Source organism: Lathamus discolor, chromosome 6, assembly GCF_037157495.1.
Source record: "Lathamus discolor isolate bLatDis1 chromosome 6, bLatDis1.hap1, whole genome shotgun sequence".
Lineage (NCBI taxonomy): Eukaryota > Metazoa > Chordata > Aves > Psittaciformes > Psittacidae > Lathamus > Lathamus discolor.
Window position 1 is genome coordinate 12603257 of NC_088889.1, and position 22848 is coordinate 12626104.

Consider the following 22848-nt stretch of genomic DNA (forward strand, 5'->3'; position numbering starts at 1 on the left):
CATGCAGGATGCTGTATTTGTGATGGTATTGTATCAACACTTTTTCATTCCCTTGCTTATTGAACTGTAGAAGAGTTACTGAAAGAAAACCTCAAGCTTTACAATCTCTTTTCTGATTCAGAGAAGTGGAAATGGTTTTGCGAAACAATTTCCTGATTAAAATCTCCTAACCCATCTTCATTTCAAACTGCAGAAGCACAAAGAGGAGGCTACGCGTGAACTTTCCTTATCCGAATGGAGAATTTGGCAGAGTCGTCCTTTTCCTACATGTGTGGTTGATCATTCAGATCGTTGTTACCATTTTATCAGTGTTATGGAAATGATAGAACTGATGAGACATGAACAGGTAAGGGGTTTACATTTGGCTGGCTGGAAACATGCGCGAGTCTTTAATGCACAATTAGAATATTTAAGAAACGAATGCTCTAGTTCTGTCTAGTCAGCTGAAGCAAAAAGCAGGAAAGTATTTGTGTGGGGCTACGTTAGTCATTGTGAAGTGAATAATGTGTATTTAATTTTGGCTTGAAATATCTCCTACTGGTATTCTGTTATTTATAATTTTTTCCACAGAAGTTATTTCAAAACAGCGTTTCCCTATACAGTAAAAACCCCACATCATCCCTTCTTTAATGGATCCAAGTATCAATTTTTTACAAAGGACATTAAATAAAAAAACTACATATGTCAAGGAGTGAAGTCACCAAGACTATTAAAACTCTTCTAGAGTATAATAGAAATTGGAAATAATTTTGTATCCTGTATGTACATCAAATGCACTTCATAAAAATATTTCAGGAATGTATTGTATGTTTGAACGTAGTTGTGGTTTGATGCTTTTTGGTTTGTTTTCTTTGAAAGCTTTAATTAAAAACCTAATTGCTTCTAAGAATTAAAGTATAAGAGGGGGGCAGTCAAACAAACATGGATGTAAACCATGTGGGAGATGAGAATTTTGTTTACTAACAGTTATAGATAGCAGATATGCCTTTGTAGTGAAAGATACAAACAAGAAAATGTGTGTAGAGGTTGGATCTGTTGACAGTGCCTGAAGACTTTAGTTGTTCACCATGCTCTTTTCTTCCTCCAGTTTGTCTCTTCTATGTGCCACAAATACTGCTTTTTAGGGCGTAGAAGTTTTCTAGGTCATCAGGAGCTGTTGCTAAGCTGCAGGTTTCCTGAATAACAAGACTAATCAAGGCAGAGAATAGCAACATTGTAGTTGTACTTCTCACTAGGGAAGTGTATTAATGGAAGGTTGTAAATAAAACTTTCAGAGCTAAGATAAGCTTCTCTGCTTCATCACAGAACAGTGGCATTCTTGACTTCTTTGAGAGTCTGTGTTCCCAAGCTAGGGTCAAGAACATACTGGCAGAGCAAGGACTTTGGAGATAGTTCAGCTATGGAGAACTGAAAAGTCAAGAGGTAAAGAAATCATTACAAAATATAGAATTGCTCTTCTATTTGAGGATTTCCCTCCCCACCACAAAATCAGGCACTTGAAGTATTTGTGACTTAAGTTCCTTTTGTGAAACGGCATTAATATCAGAAGTCTGTTCAGGTTCCCAAGCACCTTCAGGGTTATAGATGCTAAACCAACATCTATCACCCTTAAAATAGTCTACAAAGCAAATATGTTAGTCACCAAGCAAGTCTTCAGTCTTCTCCCCCAAATTCTGCCAAAGTAAGTGCCATTAATTATAAGCAAAACAGAATATCAAATGCTTACTTTCACAAGGAAGCATTTACAGAACTTTATAGAGGTAGGTCTAACTACTGTCCCTCATGGGAGTGAGACAGCCCAGCTCACATGCCTTTGCTCTCTGCTGTGCAGAGAATAGAGAGGTTGTTCCATCCCAAAACTATGGGGAGGCCCAAAACTATGTCTTTTCACACTGTGGTCATCACTTTATGTTTTGCTTAGCTTCAGTGATGGCCAGCAAGCACAAGCAGTATGTGTTGGTGCTGTGTTCTCTGTGTAGCTCTCTGCTCAGAATTCCTGCTGATGTGCCACAGTAGCACACAAAGTCTCGCCCTGGGTACTGCAGGGCAGTCCTGCTTGCAGCCTGTGGCAGTGCTACAGAGAGCTTTCAAACAGCAATGCAAACTGCTGGAAGATGTGTGTCAGAAAAGAAGGGATACACCTATTAACCGATAACAAGTGATAAGCGGTTGCCTTTCACTATTTCTAATGTAACAGCTAAATGTCGATTTAATTGTGATATATTGTAGGTAATGCTCTCACAGTCGAAAGACTGGGACTGCCTGTTATTTTGGGAGGCAGAGCAACAAGCTCAGAGTTTCAGGCATTATCTGGATTGATTTCCTGCCAGCTTTTTCTGGTCTGTCTTAACTAGTCATAGGTGGAGATGCTGAACTTTTCCATCTGTTAGAGAAATCATAATTGGGATGTCACTAGCATACCACAATCACCTTGTAATGACTCCACTGAATAGGAGAGGTTGCAACATGACACATCACTCCAGCCTGTTGAATCCTTCCAGGGAAAAACAGAGCACTAGCAGTAATCTGACATGGTTGACAAAACAGAACCTGTAATCAGCACTGACACCCACTTTTTAAACTTCAGTTGTTGGCTTCTTTCTTATCTAAATAAAATTGTCAAGGTGCAAGGACATCAAAGTTTCACCATAATCATTTCACAAAAAACAAAGATGCAACATGTCTTCATCTATTTTGTCAGCACTGACAGGGGATTTCTTGTTTGCAAATGTTATTAATATTTTCTTAAGTCATCCTTGACTTTTTGGAAATGCGCAGTCTTCCCAAGGCAAGATACGTTCCCACTGAAATGCACCAAAGGGAATGAAAGTGAATGATGTATGTTATTTTTACAGTGTAATTGCCTTGGAGCAGTCACTGTGTGGTGGCAGTCCTTACTCATCATACAGATTACACCAGCAAAAACTTGTTGCCCTGCAATTTGGCAGAGAATAATCTTCCATACTGCTAATGGGAGAGCATGTGTGAGTGTGGGGAGGTGGTTTTGTTTCCTGTAACCACCAGTCTTCTCTTAATTCAGTCTTCTTACAAGCTTCAATTCTGGTGAATCAGAAAAGGCATACAGAGAAAAATGAGTATAATTATAGACTGAATCAGACCGTGGAAACTTTCATTATAAAATATCTTTTTTTCTAAAAAAATCTGTTCTAAAACATTTCTGTTAGTCGATGGTATTTGAGGGCCATCGCTATTACCACAGAGCAGTTCAGTTTGGACCTGAGAGCTATGATCCAGTTCAGACCTGTGTAGATCAGGCAGCTGGGGCCTTGACAAGTCAAGTCTTTGGGATCTCCAGGGCTGGAATCCCACCACTTCTCTGGACCCCTGGTTCAGCATTTGATCACCCACATGGCGGAAAAATTTCTCCTAATATCTAATGGAAATTTTTCTTGTTTTGTGTTGTGTGCACTAACTCAGCATACCTCTGGGGAGTCTGGCTCAGCCTTCACTCTGCTCTTAAGTGAGATGAAGCTGGTAGAAAGATCTTCTCTTCTTATGACTGAACAGAGTTCCCTTTGTCTTCCTTGAGCATCCTCATGCTCCAGCCCTGTGGCAGTTTTGTCTGCTTCTGCTGGACTTGATCCAGTCCAAGATATTTCATAGAATCATAGAGTAGTTAGGGTTAGAAAGGACCTTAAGTTCGTCTAGTTCTAACCCCCAGCCATGAGCAGGGAGACCTCACCCTCTACCATGTTGCCCAAGGCTCTGTCCAACCTGGCATTGAGCACTGTACTGAGAGCCCAAACCTAGACTAAGCTCTCCAGATATGGTCTCAAGAGATGATGAAGAGAGGAGAATAATCCCTTCCCTTGCCCTGCTGGCAGCTCTCTTGCTGATGGAGCCTGAGTGTGATCATCTTTGTTGCCACAAGGGCACACTGCTGTCTCGTTTTTCTGTTGAGGTTTCTGTCTTCCTGCTGAGGACCCTCTGGACCACAGCCCTGCCCTCAACCATGCTTCCCCTCACCTGGTATCTGCAAACTTACTGGAGGTGCACTCTGTACTATAATCACTATCAGTAATAAAAAGGTTAAGCACTCAAAACCTCTGAGAAACACTCCTAGCAGCCAGCCACTGGTGGACTTCATACCAGTCCTCAGACCACTTTAATCACAGAGGTCCAGCCAATTGTTGACTTATTTAACCACATCTCACAAGTGTATCTATGAGATTGTTCCAGAAACTTTGCTAAAGTCAAGGTAAACTGCTCTTCTCTTGCCACAAAGCTGGTTACATCTTCATAAAAGCTAGTCTTGAATTCTTGATCCTTATGTGTTCTGCATGCTTTTGGGATATTGTCATGAAAACTGGAATGTGTTCTTACTAGTTCGATTTGAAGTTTGTACTTTAAACGTCAATTTCAAAGACATTAAACATTCGTGTAGCATTCTGATTTCACACATTGAATTTTCCCTGTGATAGAGTATTCCCAACGGTAACGCGTATGAAATTGTTTACATCAGGACCTTTCTAAAATAAAGCAAGCTTTGCCAAAACCTCATTATGCTCCATTGCCCATAGCCACACCTATGGGGAAGTGTGGATGGTTTACTTTAACAGTAACTACTACACTGATTCTTTTTCATACTGTAGAGTGCTTGTTCTTAGAAGAAAATATTGATTAAAAATGCAAAAGTAGAGCAAAATTAAAGGAACTTAGAGTTTTGTACATAACATTTTGACTTTTACACACATACTAAAACATGTTTATGTAGGTGGGTATGTCTCAACTCTGTTCCTGAGTCTGATGCTGTGTATATGCGTGAGTAGCTGTAAGGGTGAAATTCCCCTGACAGAAAGATCATGGAATCACAGAACAGTTTGGATTCAAAGGGATCTTAGAGATCATCCAGTTCCAACCCCTCTGCCTTGGGCAGAGACACCTTCCACTGGACCAGGGTGCTCAAAGCCCTCTCCAACCTGGCTTTGAACACTGCCAGGGATGGGGCAGCCACAGCTTCTCTGGGCAACCTGTGCCAGTGCTTCACCACCCGCACAGAAAGAACTTCTTCCATATATCTAATCTAAATCTCCCTTCTTCTAGTTTAAATCCATTCCCCCTTGTCATAATCCTACATGCCCTTGTGAAAAGTCCCTCTCCAGCTTTCTCATTGGCCCCTTTATGTATTGGAAGGCTGCTCTAAGGTCTCCATGCTGAGCAACCTCAGCACTCTCAGCCTCTGTAGGAGATGTGCTCCAGCCCTCTGAGTATCTTTATGGATTCCTCTGGCTTCAGTCCAACACATTCACATCCAGATCTGCCTGTATTCGCAAGTGCAGGGCTGTGTAACACTGGCTCCACAGGCTTTTTGCCACTTTCTTTTCATGAGTAGTTCAACATAAGACTGAAAACCATGAGGTTTTAAGTCATGTTTTTCTGCTGGATTTTAATTTAACTCTGTTTAGTGTTTTTAGATGTGTTTTGAAATTGTAAAAAGCATCGTCATTAAACAGTAGGATAGTGTAAGGGGATATTTCTCCAGCCTCTGAAAAATTTACTTTTAGCAGAAATGAAGCCTCTAAAAACTTCCTAAAATGTCATTCTGATATGAAAATAAGTGGGTGCAAGCAGTAATTGGTTGAGCAGTGAATCCAGCGATTTGCATAAATTCACTGTGCATCCAGGTTCCTGCTAGAAGTGTTCTATTGCCAAATATACCATGCTAATCTGTCCAATGTTAATTTATAGTTCTTAACAGCAGAAGGATTTAAGACAAATGCAAGCTATTTCTTTAAATAAATAAGATATTGAACCTCAAACCACAGTTCTGTTGGTTATTTTCTTAGTGAGGGATAAAAATATAATTAGGTAAATCATTGTTTTATTAGGAATAACCAAATGATCTAGAAGTTTCTGATGAAACTAGCTATTTCTTGGGAAGAATCTTATTTAGATATTCATAATAACTTTATACGAGCCAGCTCAGGAGGTATTTGTGTTTTCCTCATGGGTGTTTTGTATTACAAAAGCAGGCTCAGGAATTCACTGATGTTGTAGCTTCCCTTTCCTTGTACTCATTTAGTGACACTGAACAGCATCCTATGCAGTTGTGTTTTGCATAATAGATAAAAGGTAATTTTAAAGGCTTAGATATTTTTAAACTGATAGAGTGAAAATGCTCATTTTTTTTATATATATTTTATTTATATTATCTTAATAATTTTGGGAAATTGGCACAATCAAAAGAAAATAAAAAAGTACAAGAAATCCCAAACATGAATCCTGTGACAAGCACATCCATGACAGAAAAGCCTTTAATGCCTGTGTGGCTTTATTGCTACAGCAACAAGAATTGGGCAGATGGGGTCGGATTTTGGACTAGCTATGAGCAGGGATTTTCTGTATAACATGGTAACAAATCAAGTTGTCCTTATGCAAAATAATTCAATAGCTTTTAGGCATTTTGGAAAATTAAATCAGACTGTTTATAAACAAGGTCAGGGCGAAGTAATTGTTGTTATTGAAATGACATTTGTGCAGGCTTCTGAGGATAAGTAAAATGAAATATTAAAGGGAAGTGCATTTTTTCAGGGGTAATTTAAGCCAGGAAATAGCATTTAGGTAAGGTGTTTATGACAGGTGGACTAATTTATCTGTGGAACTGCTGGCTCGGACTGTGGGACACTGAATCTGGCTTAAACAGCTGAGAGCAGATAATCAAAGCAAATACTCTCTCTTGGGATTCTCAAAATAAAGTGGTGCAGAGGGGGCCTACCTTATTCTTTATTCCAGCAAAACCCAACAGGAACATGCTTCCAAGCATGAAAGATGTTTCTTCTTAGATGGTAATGCTGTTAGGGAGAACCTGAAAGACCAGAAGTCTCAGCTTTACAATTAAAATAGTTTCTTTGTGCTGTATTGATCTTCTGATCTTGTTGACAAGTGATTTGAGTTTGAATGCTAATTGAGACCTGTGTTAAGATTGTTCAGACCTTTAATTGCAGGTGCTTTTTGTTTTTAATGATCCTGCAGGGTTTTGTACTCACAGGGAGAACAGAGAAATAAGAGTAATTAGGCAAAGTATTTTGGGGTGTCAGCTATGTGCAAGGGACAAGGGCATTGAGCCGATTGTGTGGCACCTGGAAGGGCTTAGCTGTGTTAATTTGAGTAGCTGCTGTGTTTAAGGGTGACTTGGTGTTCCTGTACAGCACCTCATGAAAGCCTCCAATAGCCCTAGTGCCACAGGGTTCAGTCACACCAGCCAGAAATACTCCTTCCTCCCAAGCTGAGTGATCTCAGTTTTCTGGGAAACATGGCATAATATTACATTTTATGGAAACCACGGGAAATATTAAGTATGTGATATAGGATTGCTAACTTAAATCTATGGACAAGAGAAACTTGGTGTGGGTTCTGTGGTGTGGTGTATCTAACACCCTTGTATACAGCTGCCTGCATTTGTGGGGTTTTATTGCTAAGGTGTCCACTCCCCACCTCCCTCCTTGCAGTCAGCCAGAGCACGCATCAATTTGTGCTACTGTTGACTTCTCTTGGGTTTGCTCCATTGTTATTTGATTTGCTTAGGGGTGTCTGCCATACAGGTATTTTGCATTTAGTTTTCTGTATTTAAAATAGTTGTATGCTGCTTTTCACAAAGCATCAACATATTTATGGATGAGAATAATTGGTAGGTTGTTCTTTAAGCTTTTACAGAAGACTGATTTGGCAAAGCTTTTACAATAAGGGTGCCACGTGTAAACCAGCATTTTATAGTCTTGGAACTCTTGCAGGAGCTATTTTACACCAAATGTCTTTGTTTTGAGAGAGGGATAGTATTTTAAAATTGTTTTTAATATAATAATAATAATAATAATAATTATAATGCATTGGTGACAATCACATTTATTTAGAACACTGAACTGTTACTGTAGTTGAAAAACTGCTTTTAGGTGCAGCAGTCCTGCTATCTGTTTGGATCTAGCTGTTACTGCTTGTATTTTTAGTATTGGCATGGAAATGCAGTAAGTTTAAGAAATAGTCACTGGGATTCAGGAATGTTTTGCTATCCGTATTTTCATGGAAATTACATAGTGGTACCCAGGTTCTTGCTTTATATCTCTCTGTAATGTGGGGGGTTCCCTCCTTCTGTACATTTTTATAACTCTTAGCATGGGGACATCCAAAGCTAAGGAAGTCAAATAGGAAATATCAGCTTTCACCTATCTGTAATGTCAAATAACAGAATAATCTGCAGTTACCAGGTCAGACACCTCTAGTACTCATTAGCTGTCACTTCTATCCAGGAATTTTTATAAAATAAGCAGTTACTAAACCATAGATTAATTTATTTTCTGACACTTTAGATGTTCTTGAACAAGCACTCTTTGCATTATAACATTCTAGCCTCTTTAATGACAGCCATTCGTGTTATTGCTGGGGTACATAGTGCATGTTTTGCTAATAAATCTTCAGGGATCTTTCAAATGTTTTTGTTGTGTAGCTGTTTGCTGTATAGTTAGGCACTCTCTCAAATTAGAGCATCAGCAAAGTAAGAACAAGCAGATAGAGGAATAGTAGCCAGCTGCTGCTAGGCAGGAGCAGATGGTGGTTCTTCAAGAGTTGTGAGCTGCGTAGACCAGCCTGGGTGTCACAGGAGTACAAGGTGTCAGACACTGACTTGGGTTTTGAAGAAAGGTGTTGGGTGGCTGCATGAGAGTGTTTGTGATTCATTCCAGGCAAACTGCCTGAAAGCAAAAAAGCAATATAATTAGTAGGTACATCAATAATGTGATGTGTTAGGAAGAGAAATATCACAGCTTTTGTAGATGAAAATTGTGGTTTCTTTGGCCCTTAAATTTATTTTATGAATCAGCTCCACACATTTTGAAATGTCATCTAATGTAATGCACTTGAACTTCCAAAAAATGTTTTTGACAGTCTTCCTTCCCCTAGAGTATCTTCTGGAAACTAAGCCATCGTGGAATAGGATGGATGGATTATTCTGTTCATTAACCCATTCCTGAAAGGTATAAACAGTGACCTGTACTCAGATGGCTGGTAGGTAAGCAGTGAAATCACATAAGCATCAAAATGTTTAACCTGTTTGTAAGTGGTTTGGAGAAGTAGTAATTTTTACAGGAGTGGAAAATTATTTTGATAGTAAAAGACGGTCATAAAGAATGACAAAACTTTCTAAAGAATTAGCCTGTGAGCAAGATCTAAAAAGCTGGTGAATTAAATTCTGTCCCAGTAAGTTCAAAGTTGAAGGAAGGAGAAAGCTGCCTTAGCCAGGAAAAATTTGTTCTAGGTACTTCTGTGCAAATATTAGTGATCACTGTCACCCAAAAAGTTGATTAGAATTTCAGAAGTCGGTAAGAAAGGAATATAAAATAAAGCAGAAAGCATTGTATGAGAGCCAAAATATGTTGTATGGCTGTATCTTGTGTATAGTGAAAGCTCATCCATTGCTCTTACGGCTATTGGTGTAGATGAAATGTCTAGCCAGTGTAAGTTCACATGAAGTGGCCTAGGTGGCCACAGGGACATGTTTTGGGGAAGGAGAATTCTCTCTTTTCTTTATTTCTATGCTTTTTTCAATTCTTGGTCAGATGAAACATGCTGGGTTGAAGCAGCCTGTGGCCAGCATCTGTGAGTGTTTGTCATCTTGCATTCTTGTGCCTCAGTCTTATTACTGAGCACTGATAAATACTTTGTAGTGCATACTTTTATGTTAAACCATTTCACAGAGGAACACAGGACTTTAGTGCCTACAACCCAGTTTGTAGGCAAGTGAGCAAGATTCCTCCAAAGGCAGAAGCTCTCTTTGTAGGAGTGAGAGGAGCTGGAGGAGGACTGCACACTTCGATTTCTCTGTCCTCCAGAAGTCTTCCATTGCAGTTGAAGTGCAGCTTAGCTTCCTTAGCAAGTATGTGTTAACGTATCCAGTGTATTAAAAGCAATGTTTATAGCCTAGGAGATATTTGTAAACATTAAAAAAGTGTTCGTGGGGAGTAGGGGAGAATGGTCATGGCTGCAAACATTTGAGGCACAGCAGTTTTACCTCCATTTCAATCACGCTTTCAAGTAAAGAAGTTCTAATTGTTAAAAATCTATATTATATGTGTTTATAGACTTAGCTTTTAATTTCTAAATAGCAAAATCACCAGGGTTTTGGCAGACATCTGAATCTCGTTAGAAAATGTACATGCAAAGCAGCTTATGAGGGGAGAGGTTAATTTTAATTTTGGTAGATGCCTTAATTTTAAATGCTTGAAAACAATATGCTTCTGTGTGTGTGTATTTATATGTATATTAATATATTCAAAATAAAAACTTTAATATCTTGTTTACTTTTTCAGTTTTATTTTTTGATACTAAAAAACCCTATTGCTTTTTAAGCTGAACAGTAATTCTAAGCAAGGTCATTGATTTAGTACCATAAGAGATGCCTGTTTTTCTATTCCTGCATGACCTAGTTGCTGAGTAGCTGGTACACGCTGGAGCTTACTAGGCTATAGAAGAGCTGATCAGGAAATGTAAGATTCTGCAAGTTGTAACATTCAGGCTAAAATGTGATAATTATAATTCTGACCTTTCACTCTATTAACTAAGCTCACTGGGAGAAAGTATTTTGTTTGGAAGAAAGTATGTTGAATGACTAAGTTGAACTAGAACAGTTATGTAACTCCATGTAAGCTTGAAATCAGGTTACTGAAGTTTGTCCTAGATGCTAAATTTGTCTTCTGGACTGCTGTCCTGGCACACAGCAGTTCTACTAGACTTTTGTTTTTCTTTCCCCGTCAGGTTAGAATGTAATCATGGTTATATGCAGTGGCCTAATGAAATTCTTCAGTGGAAGAACTCCTCATTCCTCCTGTTTTCTGTGTTGTACTCTTATTGATCCATGCAAAAAAATTTCCTGCTTTGCTCTCTCTGAGTTTCTTTAAAGGTTTTGGCAGGGACTTTCTGAAGGCTTGTCAGAAAGCTGGAGGATGGTATGCATGAGAGCATCTCAATGTGGTTTTTTTCTTGCTGGTCTCTTTAAAGAAATCTGTCTTCTTCCTGATATCTAATGTAAATCTCCCCTCTGTCAGTTTAAAGCCATTCCCCCTTGTCCTATCCCTACATGTCCTTGTCAAAAGCCACTCTCCAGCTTTCTTGTCAGCCTCTTTAGGCACTGGAAGCTGCTCTAAGTTCTCCCCAGGGCCCTCTTTTCTCCAGGCTGAGCAACCCCAGCTCTCTCAGCCTGTCTCCATAGGAAAGGTGCTCCAGCCATCTTCATGGCCCCTTCAGGACTTGCTCCAACAGGTCTATGTCCTTTTTATGTTGGGAGGCCCAGCATAAGATTTGCTGTTATCTGCTCTACCTCTGGTCCAGTTGTGATTTGAATTGTTCTTTTATGTACTCAAAACTCTCTTGTTTTCCTTCATGTTTGATTAGTTTTGTGTTGCTTTATGTTGGGTTACTTTAAAAAATGCAGAACAGTTTAGGGCCATGAATAATCTGCACTGAATCTCTTTAAACTATTGGGTGGACAAGAGCATCACCTACTCTCTTCCAATAAGGTTTAGTGGTTTGGCAGCTAGTCAGTCTTTAATCCATTTAATATATATTGTGTTCTTACAGTGCTTACATGCTTTAATTGAAATGTTGCACAACATTCAGTCCTTACTTATGTATCATTATTAATGCCGTTATCCTGTCAACCAAATGTGTAATCTCCTCAGATTACATTTGTGAAGTTAATTAGATCAAGTTGTGTTAGTTAGTATTTGTTATTCCTCTTCGATTTCCTCCAAAGCCTTCCTATCTTGATGCTGTATTTTTACTGAGCTTGAGGGAAACTAATTATTTAGAAACCACACGTATGGAACTCATCCTTTAACCTCGTATAGCAATTGTTTTCTTTGCTATTTTGGTTTTCAGGTCAGCTGGTTTGGTTGAAAGGTCAGCTGGTGTACTGTGAGGATCTCCTTGGAGATCTCTTTTAAAAATCTTTACTTTTAGTTACTTTAGATGCGTTTATAAATGGATAGCCTAAGCATAGGCACGAAGTATGTAGCAGGTGAGTAGCATCTTCTATAGTGACATACGGAGTAGGTGTTTGAGAGCCCTTTAAAGATGAGTCTCTAGCAGCTGAACTTCCTTCCCCTGCTGGACAACTCTGGTGCTGACTACCCACAGACTGCACACATTGTCACTGAGACACAAGTGTCATTGCTGGAAACAGGATTTGGAACCAGCTGTGTCCTTGACCCCAAAACAACCTATACACACATTCTTCCTTATTTGTTCTGCTCATTATCCTTTTGGTGGCATGTATGAAGTTAGTGATCAAGTTTAAATATCAATTTGTTTAGCTATTATTTGTATTGAGAGTGAAAAAAACACTGTTAATACTGGATGGTATGCTTTATCTACTGCATGCCTTCATTTTGAGATCTTAATTTAAAAGAGAGAGAAAGACAATAAGTAAATAAATAGCTTTTCAATCCAGACAGTCCTTGCATGGATACCTAACTGAGAATGATGTCAAAGTCTATTCTGCTTTTTCCAAGTGTATTTTGAAAAGAGCTAGTTGCCTAGGTCAGTGTCTTTTTGAACAGAAGATTAGTAAGCATGCATGGGGAAGAAAAATAAGTTCAGAGTATGTAAATGAGAAGTTCTTAATGGGCCATCAATGGCAATGGCCAAATTAGAAATGATAGTAGAAAGAGAATGGAGAATTCCAGGCTTACTTGTGCTTAAATAAGGGTTTCTTCTGCTCAAAGCACCTAACCTCTATTTGCTAGTCCTCCCAGAAGTACAGCTGGTAAAGCCTCTCTGAGGACACAACACCTTGCACATTTCATTAGTGAAATTGCTTGCTGTTAATGTTCTGAGAACTGCATCTTAAGTCTGTGCACAGCACCGTTGCCCAGTACTGAACATTGTGTGTTGGTGCTCTGTTAAAAGCTATCTTTATTTACACATAGTGTCTTTCAGTCTTTCTAAAACATTTAGTCTTGACGACTCAAGCGTGGATTTGCAGTTACTGCCAGCAAATGTTTTATTTGCAAGTTGTGACTTTAAATAAAAACCAAAAAGCTATTTTTTTTCCTGCCTCCTTTCTAATAACCTTTAGGAGTAAGAAAACCTTTGTCACTTGTTTTAAATACCCTTATGACAACGCCTTGTAAGCCTGTATGTGTTTATAGTAAATATTATACTGTGTTTGTCACCAGGGTGATTGCCACTATGAACTGGAGATTCAGCCTCATTTACATATTGAAGATGTTAATGTTCAAAGGAATAAAAATCATCCCTTCATGACCAGCTCCACATCTGATCAGAAGGCATGCTCATCTAGAAAAGAGGTGGCACACAGATCAAAAGTCAAACCATTTTTACCTGATACAGATGATAATGAGAATGAATTCTTCTCCACATTTAAAATAACAAAGCCAAAGACTCCAAAAGGAACTTCCAGATCTAATCTGGAAGTGCCTGTGTTAACTACAGATACTAATACTTCCGCTTCTTACACAGCAGGAAGGCTTGCTGTGGTTGAAAATGCTGACCAGGGCAGTCAAGAGGATAAGGAACTAGAGGTGACATTTGACTTAAATGGATTTATTGACCTATGTGACAACAATGACAGTACTGTAATTGATGAAAGTGCAGCAATGAAGGAAAACATAACTGTAGATAAAGCTTGTAGGTCACTGGAGACAAACCACACAGATCTGGGTTATAGTAGCTTCACAGCTGAGAAATCACCTGTGTCCTCTGACTTATTTTATCTTCCGGAATCCTATGTGGATTCATTTCCGCTTGTGAGACCACTTGAGGAGCCGTCTTGGTTAAAACAAGTATTTTCCAATGTGAAAAGGCTTTTATCACAATCTCCTCCCTCTTTGAATAAAGTTTATGATTTTGAAAATGTGGTGAGAAATGAAGAAATAATACATCCTTTTCAAAAAGTTATTTCTGATAGTTATTCAGCAAGACTGCAGGACAAAGTCTTTCCTGCACCCTCAGAAGCTGATTATGCACTGCTGCACCTTGAAAATCCTGAAGGGAAAGTCACCAGTGAATTGTATGGTTCTTTAAGTACCTGTTTTTCAAAAACTGTGTCATCTTCTGAGACCACTGTTGTTAAAGCTAAAGAGGAGCTTCACTGGGATGACGGCTTTGATAGTCTATTTGACAATGAAGAATTCACTGAAATTCAAGAGATTCAATATTTTGCTCAAAAAGAAGATATTGAACTTGACAAGAAAAAAGTGTTAGTGGATGAAGAAAAGAGTATAAATTTATTTGAAGATGAGCACCTTTATGACACAAATAATAAAAGTTTTTCTACAAGCAATAAGCATTTAGTCGGGTCAGATTCAGGTGGGAGTGCTATTGGGCCAGTTGCAGAGCAGGGCTCTGAGTGGTTTCCTTCCAAGGTGTGCTGCAGGAGCACTGATACAACCTGTGAGGAGCAGCTGAGAAGCAGTAAAACCACAGCCATGGAAATGCTAGGTGATGTTAGTGTGAGTGAGCAGTCTCTGAGTAACGATGATTTTTATGACTGTTCTCAAGAACTATTTTCTGTTAATTTTGATTTGGGATTTTCCATTGAAGAGTTTGAGAATCAAATCTTTGAAGAAAATATTGATACAAGTAATACCAGAAAATCAAATGGTACCTTATGGAGTCATGCAGATGTTAAATCCACTGAAGATAAAAAAAAATTACTGAATGATAGCTCCAAACTTGAAATATCGCCTGAGCGGGATTGCAAAGGTCTTGAGAAAAGAGATGCTTCCACACCATTGCCATTCCACAGTAGGAGCTTAGATGGCAGGGAGGGAGCTGGGGGTGCTTCTGCTGTGGTGCCTTTCCTGGAGTCAGGAGGTGAAAGAAATGGATCACCCAAAGCTTCGGCTCCTGCACTTTCTACCCCACGTAGAAAGGTTATGAATATTAAAGCTAACAGAAGAATTCCTCTGAATATCTTCTCTAGTGCCAGGGAAGAAATTGCAGAGGGGCCTCTTACAGATAAAGGAAATAAAAGCCTATGTAGGCAGAACTTTGAGAGTTCAGCTGTGGATGCATTTCATTCCCATTTGGGAAGAACTGAAAACCTGGACCACACCAACATTCCTAGTTCACATGTGTCTCCTACTGAAGGTAGGAATTTCAAGGGTACAGTTAGTTAGTACCTTCACGTTTAAATTAATAGAATCCCATAGTTTTTGGATCCTCAATTTAGTTTTATGACTAAGGTGGGAAGGATGAAAGGGAAAGGGAATAATGTAAATTGTTCTAAATATGAGAAGTTGGGTCAGTGGGGAGACTTTCCACTTTAGCTGCCTCTAAAGCTGTTTCTTAATATTCCCAGTGTCTGATTTGTAATCACCTGGATCTGTTGTACTCTGATCCCCAAATCCATGCCTTCATATTTTCCTATCATTGTTCCTGAGGAGTCAAACCTACTGATTTCTGTTTTGTTGACAAGTGACTTGTATTCAAAATTTTCTGATTATAATTTCAGCACAAGCCAGGATTGTCTTAAAGACATTGATTGTTGTAGGCTCTATTCAATTTTTATTTCCTCCCTTTTCTCCCCCAGTTTTGTCTTTCTCTGGTTTAGGACCAACATACCATAAAAAAAGGTATTACGTATTCAGATATTGCCAATATATAAGTGTCTGTCATTCTTCACTTGTAGGTCACTTACAGGTCATATTCACACCCTTTGTTGTATTTCTCTCTTAACAAACTTGAATTGCTTTCAAAATAATTGAGACATAATGGTACTTGGTCTGATTCATAAGGCACATTGAGGTGTTTGGAATGGCTTTGTTACTGTCCTTAGACGTTGAAACAAAGCAGAAACAGTCCTTTTGGTGGTAAAACATCTTTTTTCTTCTCCTTCTCTTTGAATTTGTCTGATAATGTATTTTCTGAAGTTGATTGATTGTTGAATGCCACCTTTCTTCCTGAATCATCACACCTTCCAGTGACTATGTCAGTTTGCGGAATTTAAAAATTGTAATTGATTTAATAAGCAAGAATAATAAATATAAAACAAACCCACACAAAACCCCAAAACTACAAAAAAGAAACAAATTGCTGTTTTAGCGTTGCAGGGTTAATAGTGAACCTGGATCAGGTTGTTTCATAAAACCCCAGGATGGAAGGAACCTCAAGGTTGGAATCTGGTCCAACCTTTCTGTCAAAGCGTGACCTAGACTAGATGTCCCAACACCCTGTCCAGTCAAATGTTAACAGTGTCCAGTGTTGGGGAATCCACCGCTTCCCCAGGGAGATTATTCCAATGGCTGGTTGTTCTCAGTGTGAAAAATTTTTCTCTTGTGTCCAGTTGGAATCACCCCAGGACTAACCTGTGCCCATTATCCCTCATCTTTTCCATGTGTCTTCTTGTAAAAGGAAGTCTCCATCCTCTTTGTAGCCACCCTTTAAATACTGGAATGTAGTGATCACGTCTCCCCTGAGCCTTGTTTTCTCTGAGCTGAACAAGCCCACCTCTCTTGGCCCTTCCTCAAACAGTTTCCCTTGGAACATCTTTGTGGCCATTCTCTGGGCCCTCTCCAGCCTGTCCGCATCTTTTTTGTACAGCAGGGACCAAAACTGAGCATAGTATTCCAGGTGTGGCCTGACAGGCACTGAGTTAGAGAGCTTGGTGCAGTCAGGTCTTGAAAACCTCTCCAGGCAATGTATGTTGTTGAAATGGATAGTTATTGTTTTTTATATATGTTATTGTAGAAGTGGAAAGTTTGGGTATTTTGTACTTTTCATTAACAAAATTAAAACTTCGAGTGATTCAGTCAGAACCAGCTCTCTTTCCCTCCCTATCTTGCTATACGCCTAGAGAAACAGAGGGAAAAATAAGAGAGTGCTGTAGGTGCAAGTAGCATCAAGCCTGCTTTGGGGCAGGAAGGATGTTGAACAGGCACCAAATCCAGGGTCTCTCCATCAGAACTCGAGCTTTGTTGTGCTCAAAGGAAGATCGTGTCTTTTATAAAAGCAGTCCTTTGTAAAACCAAAAAGGCTGCAGTCATTTGAAAAGGAATTGGAAAGAGGACTTTTCTCTGAGCTCTGGTCTTGTTCAGTGGACTCAAAGGGAGATGTGTTACAAAATGCTTCCAGAAGTACAACTCTTACTCAACTTTAAAGGGCTTTTGCTCTTGTTTTCAAGACACCTTTTTCTGTGTTTGTACTGCCTGGGATAATCACTTTCACTCGGAGACTTTCCAGGGAAGCAGGATTTATTGTATATCTCAGCTGGAGTTTATTTATTTTGATTACCAAGGCTAAAGAGAACAATATTTGCTACATAAATCAATAAGTAATCTCCTTTGCAGGTACTTCTATAAGAGAGACAGATTTTGATTTTGATTGCTCAGTTACAGAAATACTGTGTTCTGAACAATGCATTTTCTTGTGAATGCTGTTTACTATTTTTTTCTGTAGGAGCCAGCAGCGAGAGTGAAGAAGAGGTAGTTTTCTGGAGAAAAAACAGGAGAAAAAAGAGTGTTTTGAAGTCTCCCGATGTGAGTCTGAGCAAAAGAAAAAAAGAAAAACAAAAACAAAATAAAAAGAGAAGCAAGACGCCAAATCAAACACCAAACCCAAAACCCTCATTGCAATTGTACTTATTTCTGTTTACACAGGTTATGAATGACAGTGACTTTGAATCACCAGTTTGTGCCAGGAGAAAACGTCGGCACCCACGTAACATGGTAAGGGCAAGAAGTAATGCAAGCTCCTTTCTGGAGTATATATTTAAACATTTACTTTCTCAGTCACTAGGCAAGTGTTCTAATAGAACTATTTTATGCCATTTGACCTAAGGAGTATTAGAGTGTAATTGCTTTCCTTCCTTCAGTTCTTTCTCAAGGTCTCCAAAGATGACTTTGTAGGTGGTTTTTGGCAGTGAGATACTGTTATAGGCAGGAGAGCTGCGCCTCTCCGTTTGTGGAAGGCAGTAAAGTAACCTTTGCTGCAAAGCTTTGAGGGGAAAAAAATTACAATTCGTGTCACATTTGACCTGGTTTTTCTTCCAATTAACCTTTTTTTTTTCTGTTCCTTTTGTGTTTATTAAGGTAATTAGCATGATTGCATTATTTTGCCATAGCAGATCAGCCACGTAAAAATTAGGTATTGCTTAAAACCCCCAGTTGTCGAAGGATGATTGTGTAATCAAAGTATTGCTTGCTTTAGTCTTTATTTACTGAGGTGTTTGTGAAATGTTCCTCTAGTCAGACATGTCCAGTGATGACAGCATGGATTTTCACAACAACTCTCACAGGACCATAAATAACTCCACAGCCTCTAACAAAAACCAGCTGAGAAGTACAAAACGGCCAAAGGTCAAGAGCAGTGTCACAAACAAGGTCTGTGCATTACGTCTCTCTTAATATGCTGAAGGTTGTATTTGAAGTGGTTTGTGTTTAAATGGCGATGTAGATAATGGCTACGCGTTGTCTGATATATGTGTATGGAGGTATGTGCACGTTGGTAAAGTTACAAAGTCTAGGTCAGAAGAATTGGTCTTTGAACACGAGCAGCACATCATGTTACCAAACAAAACAAAAAAGGAGACAGAAGGAGACATAGTGAAATTCTACTTCATTTCCAAACTGCAGGAATGAATTGAAAACATTTTCTAATTTGTCTGTATTTAAACTTTAAAAAAAAAAAGTCCACAACAAATTAAAATATGAAAATGACAGAAATGTTGAGCACTGGTTTCGCAATACTTAAGATGAAAATTCACCATGTCATTGAGTGACTCATTCTGGAGCTCATATGTATTTGATGGCCTAAAAAATGGAGCTTGTCTATTTTGTGGCCTTTGTAGGATCTCACGATAAAACTGTATCATAGTAGGCATGCAATTGGGCAGGTTTTGGTTTTAAGACATTGTTTAGGTGGGTCAAGGCTCAGAGCTGTGTTACACAAGCTTCTTGCAAACGTTTTAGGTGAAATCTTGAAACACTGGATAAAGGATCTTAACCCTCACATCCATTGCCTGACTTTCAGAAGAATCTGCGTAATAATCACAAGCAAAATAACAATCTACATTGCAAGTAGAACTCAAAGATTAGTCAAACTCGGGAAGCTTAGGTTCTTGACTAGAATTTAGGCTATTAGGATACTCGATCATATGGATTTACCACCTACTCTAGTGGTTTTCACCTTTGGATACGTTAAGACAGAGGTGGTCCCTTGACCCCAAAGCTTAAATCTTAACTTAGTGCTTTACACTTTAATCTGTCACTGCAGCAGGACTGAATGCAGGAGAGGATGTAGAACAGAATCATATAGTAAGTTTAATAGCTCTTAAATATGCATAGATGTGGTTCTGCTGGGCAAAAATTACCGTAATCAGGGCTCCGGGGCACATTATGTTGGATATTTTTAATGTTTTAAAGCTAATCTTCATTATGGAGACTTCCCTATAGCATCAATATTTTATGTTCTGGAATATAAAGAAAGAGGTAGGTGAAAAGTCCATTTTGCAATTTTATTTAAACATATTTTTTAATGTGAGACCAAAAGGTTCATGGAGAAAGAGCCTTGTATACTTACAAAATTCTACTCTGCCTTCACCTATCATCTTACCTAAGCATACCGATGTTTAGGTAAGATGATATATGAAGGCGTATTGTCTTACCTAAATAACAGTGATGAACATGTCAGAATCCCAGATCCACAGAAGGTTCATGACATTAAAATCATTCTGATCAGTCCACCACTAGTTACAGTGTTCTGTCAGAAGTTCAGGTAATGGAGTTGTAAATGCAGGATAGATCTGCAGTTAAAATAACAGAGATTATGAGAAGCCCAAGGTGACCGAAATAGTGACTGGCACTGAATTCAGAGGGTCAATAAATAATAGAAGAATGTGGTAACTTGTTTCCCAGGTGTGATCATACTCGTGACTCTCAGTTTCTGGTGTCACACTGCTTTTCTGGTGTCACAGGGTTTTTCACACTGCAGGGTTTGTCCCCTCTGTAGTCCTTCACAAGTAAGAAGGATTAAGACTAATTGGCAATAGCATTGAGAGTTCTTTCCTGTAAACAGGTGACCTCCAGTGTGTTTCAGAATAGTCAAAACTGTTCTAGAGAAGGAGCTAGTAATAATGCCTGTCGTTCAGGCTTAGTAATTGGTCTAAGCAAATCATTAAAACTTGGAAAACCTGAAAATCGGAGGTGTCACTGTAGCGCAATTCACGTCAGTCTTCCATGTACTAAACTAAAATTCACAGCTTTGCTTTTTATTCAAAGTATTTTGAAGGCAAAGAATTATTCCTTTGGAGTAATTGGGATACATAATGGTTTGGGGGGGGGGGGGGTGTGTCATGTTTTACTTTAGTACTTCATAGCTGAAATCATAAGAGAAAAAGTTTGCTGAATATGAAGTTTCTCTGACAAAACATCTTCCTGAATTCGTTTTGTTTCCATGTACATTCTAGTGAACATTTTGTTGTCTGGTTTTGATGGAATTAGGTACCAAGTTTTGTATCGTGTCTCCTGGGCTGCAGTTCACATGTGAAGTGCCTCATCTTCCCTGAAAGACAAGCATTTTTTCAATGAGTTGCATTGTCTTATGAATTTATGAAATAATCCCAAGTCATAAACAGAAAAGAGCAAACAAGTGTGAAATCTGTATCTGAAGTTTTTAGAGGACCTGGGTTCAAAGTAATGCAGCACTTCAAAATCAAATCAGATTCTTGAAAGAAAATAAAATGAGTAAAACTACACTTGTAAGTCACAAAATAAACAAGCATTTTGGAGTAGCTCAGCTACAACGTGTTATGTTTGTAAACTGCCTGTGCTGTTAACTAGCAGGCAGTGCTGCACACTATAGTTACCTTTGGCCAGGGCTTTGAAATGGAAACCAGCTTCACCCTCCTGCACTGGTAGGCAGATGTTTGTGTGCTGTCCTTTGTTGCACTGAACTTTATGTTCTTTACATCAGCTTTACCAGTGATGGATTCTGTTTTCAAAGCCAGGAGCCTGATATCTGTGAGCATCGAAGCAGCTGATGCTGTGAAGTAATAAGCTGATTTAATTGGAGGACTCACATGCAATATTAGTTAATTGGGAGCCAGCTTTTAACTAAAATTTGGTTTCCTCTTTTTTTTTTTTTTCTTTTTTAGACTGCAGCAAGACAGTTTTTAGATGAAGAAGCTGAGCTGTCCCAGCAGGATGCAGACTGTGTTTCTTCTGATGAGACTGATGATGCCGAGAACGAGCTGAACTCCTCCCTTGTTCAGTTCCTGAATGATGATGTGGAAATCACACAAGTGTTAAATGGTAAATGTGAAAAGCTCTTTACGCTTTTAAGATCAGGAGTGTTGCTTAGAAAGTCGTGTGTGAATAGGCATGGACATTCAGTCAGCTAATTAGCAGTAACCTCCTCAGCTGTGGCAAATCAGATGCTTTCCATTATATGTTTGTACCTGGTCTTCTTTTATTCTCGTAGGTTTCTTATGTAGTAAGTTCTTCACTGGAGTCTCTACTATGTGGTATCTTTGGGCAGGCTGGAAGCAGTTCTTTGAGGATTGTGGGTCAGGAGATCACCCTCACTAAACCTCAACCACCCCCTCCTGTGCCATTGTGACTGAACATAATTTACCAGTTCATGTAGAAATTTCTGAGCCTCTCAGGTGTTCTGTTAAAGAGAAACCTAAAATACGGTATGAAATAACAATAGAATAACATTACAGTGTTGGTACTGACAGAGCTGAGAAGATAATGCTGCTTTCTGGCTGAGATGCTTTACTTACCCTGTGCTTACGATCCTTGTCTTTCCTTGGGATATTTGCATGATGGAATCATCTTATTACCATTTAAGATGCCCAGATGTTGCTAAGAAACTCCCTCCTCCACTGAAATTGTGAATTGTTCCCTGTAAGAGCCTGTGTGGATTTCAAAATACCCATCCCTTTCCCATACAGTCTCTGAAATAAGTTGTGTTTATTCTGGGAGAGACTTGCAATGTGGAAAACTGAATGATTGAGGTTTCCTGTGGCAGATATCACCCTTGTCCCTGCCATGGCCATCCCAGGCTCTGCCTGCTGAGAAAGCCTTCTCCATGGCAGTCCTCATGACAGCACCATGGGTAGACCTAGTCCTTCGCTTCAGGATTTTAAGAGTTGTCTGGAGAATTGCAAATTCTCCAGGTTTGTGGGAGACTATAAAGGAACTAGTGTAATAATAATGAATTAAAAATGTACCCTTAATAATACTGTATTCTCTTTTATCATCTCTTTTTAATGCAGACTTCGAGATGAAAGGAATTTACCTGAAATCTGTGCGTAGTCCAGCTCTTGGCAATAGATACAAAATGGTTCATCGTGAATTCAACGCCATGGAGATTTTCTCACAGGTATGAAACAAAATTACATCTGTCCTTGTGAAATTCTTGTGGTGTGTGACTCTATTTAGGTTCTAATCCTACTTTGAAGTGTAGTTTTCAGCCTATAGTTGATAAATAATAGGTCCTAACACAAGACTTCATTTGGTTTTGACTTCATTTTGGTTTTTAAGTTAATGTGTGCAGACACTGATGCTTTGATAGAAGCATACACACCCTGTTCTTCAGCTGGAGGGAGGCTGTCCATCAGTCTGAAGCAAAAGCATCCCAGTCCCTAGTTGTCTTTTCACTGAAGGTGATCATTGTTGATCAGTGTGGGACAGCACAGTCCTTCCAGGTTTGGCAATGTATCTCCCCCTGTCCACTGTCTTCCACTGTCACAAAGGATGCCAACTGCCACATCCTAAGGATGAAGCCTCTGACCCAGCATGTGATGTTTCGAGGCTCTCACCCAACTTCCCAGTTTGGTGAAACAAGCAACACCCAAATGGAGGTGTAACGGTTTGA

General features: G+C 39.1%; 1 protein-coding gene across 5 annotated transcripts in view; it reads left to right on the forward strand.

Annotated features, from left to right (window-relative positions):
• The window catches only part of FANCM (FA complementation group M), a 79645-nt gene that overhangs the window by 50700 nt on the left and 6097 nt on the right, over positions 1-22848 (forward strand). For 2 of the 5 annotated variants that reach the window (XM_065686641.1, XM_065686642.1), the window contains 7 exons: positions 194-346; positions 13185-15120; positions 17428-17507; positions 17628-17696; positions 18216-18350; positions 21122-21278; positions 22247-22353. In XM_065686641.1, the coding sequence (XP_065542713.1) occupies positions 194-346; positions 13185-15120; positions 17428-17507; positions 17628-17696; positions 18216-18350; positions 21122-21278; positions 22247-22353 (2637 nt within the window). Of the gene's footprint in view, positions 1-193; positions 347-570; positions 1094-8913; positions 9023-13184; positions 15121-17427; positions 17508-17627; positions 17697-18215; positions 18351-21121; positions 21279-21504; positions 21578-22246; positions 22354-22848 lie in introns of those variants that run through there. The other 3 variants (XM_065686643.1, XM_065686644.1, XM_065686646.1) reach the window with 3 other exon arrangements.